Source organism: Poecilia reticulata, linkage group LG4, assembly GCF_000633615.1.
Source record: "Poecilia reticulata strain Guanapo linkage group LG4, Guppy_female_1.0+MT, whole genome shotgun sequence".
NCBI lineage: Eukaryota > Metazoa > Chordata > Actinopteri > Cyprinodontiformes > Poeciliidae > Poecilia > Poecilia reticulata.
In genome coordinates this window covers 28,188,363-28,199,383 of record NC_024334.1, presented here as the reverse complement: position 1 = coordinate 28,199,383, position 11,021 = coordinate 28,188,363, and the positions used below count along the sequence as shown (strand labels likewise).

Genomic DNA, 11,021 nt, shown 5'->3' with positions numbered 1-11,021 from the left:
CACATGACCCAAACCAGTCTAATGGAGCTCTGGTTGTATATTTGGAACAATGGTTCTGTTGGAAAGTAAGTCTCTTTAACATTTCACCTTTCTTCTGACCATCTCCATATTGCTGCTCACGTTATGCCATGTTTCATTATCATGATAGGTTAGCTTTCTGACACATTGCAAAGCTCCAGCTTGTTCTAGCTGTTCTACAATATTCAGCCCCTGTTCTGGAAGGGAGGACAGCCAGCAATGAGAGGAGATGTCATTTTTAATCTGGAGCTTTCCACTCTTCTAGACTTGCAGCAGGACCTGAGATGTGCCCAGCTGTCTTCTCTCATATACCACCCAGATGGCCACTTTCTCAATGCTAGCTTCCTATCAGCTGTAGAGTAACAAAGCACAAGGACGTGTCAGTCCAATCACTGCAGGGTCCAGGCAGTAAACAGGAGGAATGTTTGAACAAGAGAAAACACATTTAACTGTGCAATTAGGATTTACACTCCTACCAACTGAACAAAATCAACCATGCACTAAAATTGAGCCTTAATTCCTATGCTTTAGTGATAATTGATATGACCTGAAGGTTATTTACATTACCACAATGTTATCTCATCACTCGTTTCGCCTAAAGGTGAGGGTTTTTTTCCCCTTTCCCTCCAGCCAGATGATAGTGAAGCCATGTCAGCCACAGTGGGCTTCTCTGCTTGGCCCCTTGTTATAACAACTCCAGGAGTCTTGAGGAATGTGGGTTTGTCCTGCAGTCCTTTACTACCCCCCTCCTCTGCCTCTGTCTCGCTCTGTGTCCCCTCCCCTCGTAGAAACCGGGCAATTCCTTCACTTTTTTTTTTTTTTTTTTTTTTTTTGCCTTTTCCCCTCACAAGCCCCACAGTTCAATATTCCACTGTGGGGCTCATATCCCGTCTCAAATTGCCGGGCTCCTCGACGCTGAGCCACTCCGAACTGTTGCAAGGTATTGGTTTGTTTATTAATCTTACCATTTGAATGTGAAAGGGCTTTGATTGAGACCTTTGTTTCAGGAACCCCGTTGTTTTGTGGCGATTATCCGCTCACGCACGACTGCTTTCAAGATTAGGACCAAAGAACCAGATTAGGATGCGCAGAAGCTGCGGAAAGTTTAATGTTTGACGCCCGCGAGTTATACTTTTTTATTGCTTGCTTTAAAAATGCGTAGATAACGCGTTCACAGTTCTGCTGCTTAAATATATATCACATTTTTGCTTTTAGTTTCATGGCTATCTTTCAAGGATTTTTTTCAGACATTTTCTTCTGTGTGGGAATATCTTGTGTTTTATTGAGTTGGAGAGGATGTTGCGCCTTTCTTCATTCATGGAGTTCGGCTGGCATTCTCAGATTATTTTGTATAATTTCCTGTCAGCTTTCTGCAGCAGAAACTTTTTCTGACTAAAAAAGTTTTTTTGTGTGTGTGTGTGTAGCAGATGATTCGTTTATCTCTCCCTGATTTTTTGTTTGAGGTTGTCTGCATCTCATGCAGCCGAACCACTGATCCAACATTAAATGTTGGGAGATGCACAGAGAAAATAGCTTTGCTGCAACAATGCTCATTAAGGACGGGTCCTTTCCCTGCCTTAATTTGACAGTAGTTCTCCTCAGTCGGGTCATTGATCATGCATTTCTTTTGTTCGGCGCTGATCCCGCCTCCGTATAACGTCCTGACTGCAAGCTGAAGCATTTGTCTCAGATTTGAGGGGATTTAGAGATAACTTTCACTTGTAGAGGAAGCATTAGGAGAGGCAGCACAGACCACCTCGAAGTTTTGATTTCGACTTACATTTATTAAGTATTATTGAATTACTGCAGAAATCTGAATTCTAATTATGGGCACTTCTAATTTTTCATGCTTTACTATAAAATGCCTTGCAAATCTGGGCGCTGTGCTTTAGTCCAGCCACATATGTGGTATAGGCTCCTGATTGGGGGGGGATGGAGTTTGGATGTGCTGAGGTTGTATATCATCAGGGGCCCACATTGTGCTGCTAAAACTGCAGTTGAATGTCGAGGCAGGAAAGAGGAAAAAAAACTTCATGGCTTCCAGTGCAGCTGGACCCATAATGTCTTTCATTTTAATGTAAGATGTTAAAATTTAAGACATAATGCAGTTTAGTTAGGGTTGTAAAACAATACGTTTACAGGCTTTAGTGGACAAATAAAAGGCTTGTTTGGGTCCAGTCCAACAATTTGCTTTCCTGATTTCAACTGTTTTCAGTTTGTGAAGCTTTGGATCAAAAATAATGGAATAGACTAAAGATGGTGATAAGGCTTTTATAGTCAATAAAGATCTGAGCCAGATGAGAACGAAATGGCTCTTTTTGACACCCGGGAAAACATTGTGTGTGACAGAAAACTAACAATTTGAACAAGTAACACAATGAAACATGGCGGTGGTGGCATCATGATATGGGGATGCTTTTATTTAGCTGGAAAAGAGAATTTGGGTTTAGTTGATGGAATGATAAAACTAATTCTAATACTGGAAGAAAGTCTGAAAAATATTTGACTGTAGCAGAGGTTCACTTTCCAACATGACGATGACTCTCTAAACCCACAGCCAGAGCATCAGGGAGTGGTTTAGAGTAAAACATCTGAATACATTAGAGTGGCCCAGTCAAAGTTTAGACCTAAATCCAAATATGAATCTGTAGCCAGACTTTGAAGCATTTGATCTCAAGCTAGTCTGAATGAACTTGAGCTAATTTGAAAAGAATTAGGGTGTAGATTTTCAAAGCTGAAAGAAAATGCTCAGATGTTATTACAGCAAAACGTGGTCCTTCGAGGTCTTGACAGAGGGGAACTGAATAGAAATGTAAGCGAAAAAGGTTAAAACCCAACCCTGCATTTTCACTCCACTCCATTGTTTTCTTCAATGTGTTGGTTTGTTACATAGACTAGAAATACATCCAGAAACTCAGGCTTTATGCAGCACATAAACTCTAATTGTAACTCAGTACATTGGGTTCTCAAATATACTTTTCATTGCTGTTGGTTAGAAATTAAGATAAATGAAGTTGGTTTTATTTATATAGTGCCTGATGACAACTGATATATATATTTACCTAACACAGGAGAAGCAGCTCAAGTCCATGTAAAATCCAGTATGGTTCATATTCCATTCAGATGCATCCAGTTTACTAGATTCCAGCTAGATTCATCCAAATAAAGTCATATTAACCCAATTACAATATTATACAATAGAATCAATTTAACCATTTAATGGCTCTTGTTAAAAAGTTATCTACAAAAACTCAGGTGGTTGCGTTACTTTAAAGCAAACCCTCATCCTAAACAAACGTCGGTGGACAGAAAAATAATCTTATCTGTTGACTTTACCACAAATTGCTCATCATCTTCGCCCCAGTTAATCTCTCTGGCTCTGCATTTAGCTCCCCGCTTTCCATAATTTTCAGTTAGTAAACCTTAAAATATAAATAACTTAATAGACTGATTATACCGAAACTTTGAGGAGGTAATGGGAATAGCATGACTTGAATACATTTTTTATTGTTTTAAAGATATTTGGGGCCCAAATTTTTAACTGTAAAAGTACATTTTAAGAGAGAAAAGTCTGTTGGACAGATTTAGCAACTTGGCAAATGTCCTTTAATAGATGGGGCACACTGAACTGTGCTCAGAATCGACTGTTTAGCAAGGACACATTTTATGGCAGTCCATAAAATGTAAAAATAGAAACAAGCAAAATGCATGTAGTTTAACGGAGGTCGGAATCAAGTCTTTGCAGTCCAACAATTCTTGATTGACTAACGATGCATTATTCCAGATAGAGAGGAGATCCAACACTCTGCGGACTTGAGGAGACTCTCCTAAATACAAACTCTGGACCCGTCGTTATGCAATTTAGGAATCTTAAGTGAAACTTACGTTGAAGTTTTCCATTTTTAGAATGCTTTCATGCACCTCTTGAATTGTAATTCTGATAAAAAAGTGATCCGCACAGCAGCAATAATGGGATGTAATTTTAAATTAAGGATGATGGCAGCTGGTGAAGAACTGATGTAGAGAATTATTTACTGGTTTGACTGAAGGAAGTGACTCCAGTGGTTTACTGCTAGAATGTGATACTTATTAAGACATTCCCCTGCTCCCAATCATTTCTGTCTGGCCATAAATGAAGATTTGTTTCAGCCTACATTCTAGTTTAAATCCATTTATACTCTTAATATGGTTAGAATAAGGGACTCTTCATTATCTTCAGACTGTTACAGATTTTAAAACCGTGATGTCATCAATAATCGGGAGGCAGTAGTAATGTTTCTTTGTCTGAGTTTTTTACTGCCTAATATGTTTTTATAACCAAATGACTTTTTGTCTTTTTGCAGCCTAAAGCTGTTTTATTGAAACAGATTAAAACAAAGAAAAACAAAAAATCGTATTGGTTTCAGGGGAAACGCAAACTGGAACACACCACAAAGTTATTTTACTTTTTTACTGTTGGTTACCGTTCTGCTCTCTTGCGCTATATATATATCTCGGCTATTTGTGTTTAACAATAAAAACTGAGAATTAACATGGTGGTGTCGCGGTTAGCCCTCTAGTCTCATAGCAAGAATGCTTCGAGCTCAAATATCAGTTCCACAGGATTTTTTTTTTGGTTAGAATTGACAGATTCTTCTGTTACAATTGTGGCTTTTCTTCTGGTTTGCTGGTTTTTCCCCACAGTTCAAAAACATGCTTGTTATTTGGGAGAACATGAATGGCTCTTTCTCAGCAAGACATCCAAGAACATCTGTTCCATGACTACTTTGTCTTTGGCCAGTATTTATTTTTATTTAATCCTAGGAAATAGGACAAGTTGACATATGTAGACTAGATATTTTCCCAGAATTCAGCTCAAATCAAAACTTTTGTTTTGATTTGAGCTTTGAACTTTGACTGGTTTTGTTCTCCCATCGGAGAAACAATTTCTCAATTTATACTCTATGTTGCCATTTCGCCCCTTTCCTCTTCCAGTGTGTTCACTTAGACAAAAATTTTATAACTTCTATTATTATTTTAATCATTGATGTCTAGCCTGGATGAGATGCCATTCAAACCAAACCAAACCAAACCAAACCAACTTTATTTATAAAGCACTTTAAAACAACCACAGCTGATACAAAGTGCTGTACATTAAAACACAACATAATAAAAAAAATAAAATTAAAAAAAAAAAAAAATTCACTCATTTAGACCACTGGAAATAGACACGGAAACCAACAAAAAGTCATGTAAGCTTATGAAATAACCTGGATTTTAGTAAGCTCTTTACTGATGTCTAAGTAAATAAAACTCTGATTTTTATTAGCCTCTGAAGTGTTGATTAATGATCAATCAAAATGCAGTCATGCAAAAAAAAAATGTGGACATTCATTTATTTATTAAGAAATGTTCATGTGTCCAGTTCTTATATTATATTTTACTTATCTCTTGAAAAGAAAGTGATTTAAAAGTGAACATTGTTTTACTCAGTAACCAAGATATTATAAAACTGATGTCTTCTAGCTGGTGCTGATCACTTTGGCTGATGTAAGATCAATGAGATGCTTCTTATAGTCAGCTGCCAGTCTCAGGATTAACCTGAGATAGACTTGACAAACTCCTCACTTTCAGCTGTGAGATATTTGAGGGGTCTCTGCCATGTTCAGCTCAGTTCAAGTCACTCCACAACATCACAATGAGATCAAGATTTGACCTTTGACTTGGCCCTGAATTTTCCATTTCTTGGATCCAGTCTGTAGTGGATTTACTGGTATGTGTTGGGTCAAGATCTGCTCTTTTAAAAAATTTATATAACAGATGTTTCTTATTTTTCTCAAGCACTCAAATTCATAGTGGATTGTACGATGGTAAGCCGGTCAGGTCGTGTTGAAGTAAAGCATCCCCAAACCATCATACTTTATAGTCAGTTTTTTTCCTCTAGTTTATGCCAAACATTACCTCTGATCTGGTGTTCAAATAATTCACTTTTAGACTTTTTTTGTCTAAAGAACATTGTTCCATATGTCCTGGGGCCTCATTTATAAAGTTTGTGTTTGCAGCAAAAGTGGCTTTAGGGTTGAGCATGTTACTTTTTATATAAATGTTGTAACAAGAAATACAAACCTGACAGGAAACTGTGTGGTCCTCACACCAACTCTGACCCATGCGCACTGTAAGCGCTTGTGGTAGAGATGGGGGGGTGATGGCGACACAGATGGTGAGGAGGGGAATTGGTGGGATAATTAAAGGTCCATCAGAAATGCAGTGTGATTTATGCTTGTGAAATATCAACAAGGATTGTTGTAAACATCTCAACACTGTTGCGACACCCATGCATAATGATGCACAATTAGAAGAAATGATAGAATCAGGAGGAAACACGTTTTCAGGAATCACCCAGGTTTTCTGGCCTAAGAKGAGCATTTGGACTCTCTTGGACATTGCTCTGAGATCTAGTTTTTCCAGGTTGATACACAAAGCAAAATAAGACGCACACACACGCACACTCACAAACAAACAAACAAACAAATACACTCCAGTAATCAGTTGATAGAAAGTAACTTCATACAATGTAGACTGCATTAAGAAAATGTGTCATGATGATGAAACTATGCAAAATTGAATTAAATGCCACACATCATCAACATGCAGTGCCTGCTGTTGACACAGCTGCAACATTTTATGGAGAGCATCTTTTTTCTGTTGGTCTCTCTGCCATCTTCTCTGTCTACAAATGGGGTCCAACCGAACCCACACACGTAAAACTTGTATCATTTGCTTCAGTCCTCGCACGCACAAGGGTTAAGACATTATTAGGCTCAGAAAAAGTCCTCCTCACTGCTAATATTTTGTTATTTTAGGAGCTCTCTTGAGGCCTGAGATCCTTTGCGAATAGTTTGTCTTACTGAGGTAAAATTCTTAGAAAAATTGTAGAATTCCAGAAAATCTAAGAATTTTCCTAAAATGACTTCATAGAATCTTAAGATTCTGCGGGAATACGGGTCCAGCTTTTCTTCATCATGTTGGCAGCCTTTCATCTGCTTCTTTACCACCATATTGTTTAGATAAAGGCCAATGTTGTCTGCTTTTCCTCTTGTAAACAAGGCATGTGTTTTGAATGGATGTCTCCTGCTTTGATTTTTTTTATGGATCTTAAAAGAAAAATCAAAAAACTAATTTAATGACTCGGTAAATGTGAGCACGTCTGCTTACATTTGGGCAGCTTGAGGTCATTTCATTCTGATAAAAGCATGTAGCTAATATTTTAGTCTGTGATGTTTCAACTTCTGCTTTCTTGCTTTTCACCTCCATACAGTGGCTTCAGTAAAACAAACTTTATAAGCAACTTCTTAAAAAAAAAATCAGCTAGACTAATTCTCATAACACTCAACAATAACACTTAAATGTAAGAGTTAAAATAAAATTTACAAATATTTCATCAGTATGAAGTAAATTAAGCCAGAAACAGAATTGGTTGGCAAGTCCCCTGGCAGCTGCATCTGAGAAATGAGAATAAGACTTTAAATCTTTGGTACAATGATTGGGCAGATAAAAGTGTTTTTGTTTGTGTTTTTGTCTTGTGTGGTTTGGCTGACTGATATTACTTTTAAATGTCCCATCAACTTGAGACTGCAGATGGAAACCAGCTAAATCTGACACATATGCTTGTTTTAGGTGTGGGTCAGCTGATCTGGACTTTCCCATTTCAAATAAATAACTCAAACCAATCCAAAAAAAAAAAAAAAAAACCTGACATAAGATCAGTTTATTAAAACTCTTGGAAACTGCTGTTTCGTTGATAAAATGAATGGATAAATTATAGGGTAAATAGGTTGACTTCATGATCTAAAAAAAAACTGAAACAGAGGAGTTGATTGTTGACGAGATGCAGGTGGTTGGTCACTTTTAGGGTGCAGCTGGGGGAAAAGACAAACAGTTAAAGGCAAGATGGAAAATGATCACAGAAGTGGCTGAGTGGGGACTTAACTGATCGCAAACCAAAGGGACAAGCTTGATAAATAATCTAAGAGAAATAAAAATACAAATAAAATACAAGAAACAGAACCCAAGCATAAACTAAAAGCAAAGGAATTAATTTATATGGCAAGACCATTTGAACAATAATGAGCACATGAAACGCATCAGAATATGGCAAGGTTTTTAGTGAAAATGTCCAAACCAAACAAACCAAAACCTAAACACTCCTGGATCATGACGGTGAAAACAAAAAGAAACATAAAGCAAAGTGTGTTTGCTTTAGGTAGGTGGATTATGTTTAAGCTTCTTGTCATTTAGGTATGTGTTAGCTTGGCAATTGAAAAAAGCTTAAGTATTTAGGTTTTCAGAAAGGAGGAATTTTACCTTTGACATAGTTAACTTTAGCTTAAGTTTTTACCAACTGAGACATTTGTACACTTGATGTATCATCACGTTTTACTACCAAAATTAGTCCTTAAAGCCTCATTTTACAGATAATTTGCCACAAGAAATAGGTAATATTATATCTTATCACTTATTACCTGCTATAAACCTGTCTTCAAAAAGCTGGTATGAGAGTTTATTTGACAGTGGGGACAAATTTGATCGCTTTAAAAGTTTTTTCTTTAACAAGAGTTGAACTCCTGGACCACAAAGTGTATGTTTAACACGTCTGACATGTCTCATTATTCTTCCTCTTTCTTTCCAGCCCCTGCCCAGGAGTCAACGCCAGGCCCAGTCTGGATGTAAATTTGGTTCCTGCATCTACATCATACAGAAAGAGAGCCTTAGCAAAGCAGGAGGAGCGCCAGCAGGGGGGATATAGCCAGACCGACCAATGGGATCAGGGAAGCTGGCTCAGATGCTGCTGGGATGGGCCGCAGTGTGTCTCAGCGCCATGCAGGTGACTGGTGCTCAAACCGGAAATGGACCTTACCAAGCTAGCCGCTTCACCGGGAGCGTGGACCAGAGGGAAGCACAGCGAGTCCGGCGCCGTGGGCAGGACACCTTGAAAGGGTAAAAGTTGTTGCCTTTTTCAAATCTCACATTTCCAATAAAGCACTAAACTAGCAGGAGATTTTTTTTTTCCTCTTGGCTATCTGAATTTTTTTATGGCTGTTTTTCTTTTTGGACTCAAACCGACCTCGTCTTAAACTCATAGTCTGCTCTCATATGCTGCTGATTACTTCTGGACCATTTTCTCATAAACAATACAACCTTAACAGACTGCTTTACGTACTGAAACCTCCACATATATAGTCACTGCAAATAAACATTTTCATGGGAAAAGAGAGAAAAGAAGAGATTCATATAGGCAGCACCCCCTGATGAGTAAAAAGTATTCCCCATATTCCTGTGAGTGTATGAAAAGTATTGGGTTGTTCTGCACTGCGGTTTGGTAATATTACAGTATCAGGTGTTTCACATTGATTTGAAAGGCGGACTTGGGGATACATGTGGATATATATTTCAAATATTTGTTATTTTATGTGTGGGAAATACTTGCTAGAAACCGGGATCACCTCTCACTACCTGCTTTCTCCTCCAACCTCTCTGTTTCTTTTCACGTCCAACTCTTTCAGTTTGCGAGCCAGCCTTAATCGGAGTGGTAGCAGAAAACACGTCAAAACAGCAAAAAGTTCACATTTCCTTGGAAAACAAAGGATGTTTTTTTGAAGCTATTTTTCAGCGTCCCCATCAGTTATTCTAATCAGTATCCCATCTGTCCCAGCTCAGGCTTCCCCCAGTGCCAAGCCACAGGAAATGAGGTATTTGTATCACCAGTGAGGGATATGAAAAGGGGCATTTGTTTCGCGGCTGTAGGTGACAAAGCGCTCTGAAAGTAGAAGAGAGCAGGAACTGTATGAATGAATGCAAGGCAATGGGATCTTCGACACAAGTCTTAAAATGTTATGTTTTTGTTCTGACTTCTTATCCTATAAAGGGACATTATCATATATATTCCAGACACACATAGCCATTTTATAACACAATTAAGTAGTGCTCTAAAAATGGTGTACATATCAAACATAACTTAAAAGAAATTGAAATCTGTCTCTTTAAGAAGCCGCTACTCTTTCCGACACCCCGCTTTCAGCAAGTCATCAGGACAACATTCCCCTACTAATGGTTTGAAAACAGTTTTACTGGCATCTCACTGAGAAGTAGCTTGTTTAATGAGCTCAGCTCAGTTACACCAAGTGTTTGTCTATTGCTGCTGCCACTAGTCTGAAGGAGCTGAGTGGGGGAGTTGAAGTTGAAGTCTGAAGCGGAAGCTTGGCTGGGGACTTTAACTCCAAGCAGGAAGTTCTTTGAAAAGGCAGTGATTGGTTACACCAGGGGAGATTCAATCATTCTCAATTGATTTAGTCTCATTTGAGAATTAAATCGTTCCAGGATTGTTTCATGGAATGAAGCATGAAACAATCAAAGCAACATTCCAGGCAAGTTTTCAGTGAGAAAATAATGTTATAACATGACGTAAAGCTCAAAAGAGTACATTTTGTATACTGCCCCTTTAAGGTGAACTAAGCTAAACGTAGTTAAAAGTTTTACTTTTTGTTGACTGTGCAGATTTTCATGGGGAGTTTTTGTATGTTCACTGAAGGTAAGATGTCTCATCAAACTCATTTTATAAACCAAAAGGGCCATCGGTCAGTGTTACATGTAAAGTCTTCTTTCTGGACTTAGACATAAATCAAAAGCAAAAATATTTTTGAATTAGGGATAAACTTTTCTATTTAGTTATTTTTCTGTTTATAACCACCTGACAGAAGTTTTACCTGCTAAACTATGCAGAGCTCTAAAGAGGGACCAATTTGGTCGCAAGTGCAACCTGATTTTGCAATAGTCAAGCCGAAGTCCAGGACTAAATCTAATCGAGAATCTATGAGGAGCCTTAAAAATGACTGTTTTAGATGCTTTTAATTCAGACTCCTTGAGCCTGGCTTTGGTTTTTTTTATTGGGAAGAATGGTTAAAAAATGTCAGTTTCTAGATGTGCAAAGCTGGTAGAGACAAACCGCAAAATTACTTGCAGCTGCA

At 38.1% G+C, this 11,021-nt stretch overlaps 1 protein-coding gene across 1 annotated transcript in view; it reads left to right on the top strand.

The window, feature by feature from the left end:
- The first annotated feature begins 869 nt into the window (after positions 1 to 869).
- fbn2b (fibrillin 2b) overlaps positions 870 to 11,021 on the top strand; it is an 82,454-nt gene continuing 72,302 nt past the window's right edge. Inside the window, exons 1-2 of the mRNA XM_008407965.2 lie at positions 870 to 958; positions 8,687 to 8,994. Coding sequence (XP_008406187.1) covers positions 8,816 to 8,994 — 179 coding nt within the window. The 5' untranslated portion in view covers positions 870 to 958; positions 8,687 to 8,815. The remainder of the gene's footprint in view (positions 959 to 8,686; positions 8,995 to 11,021) is intronic.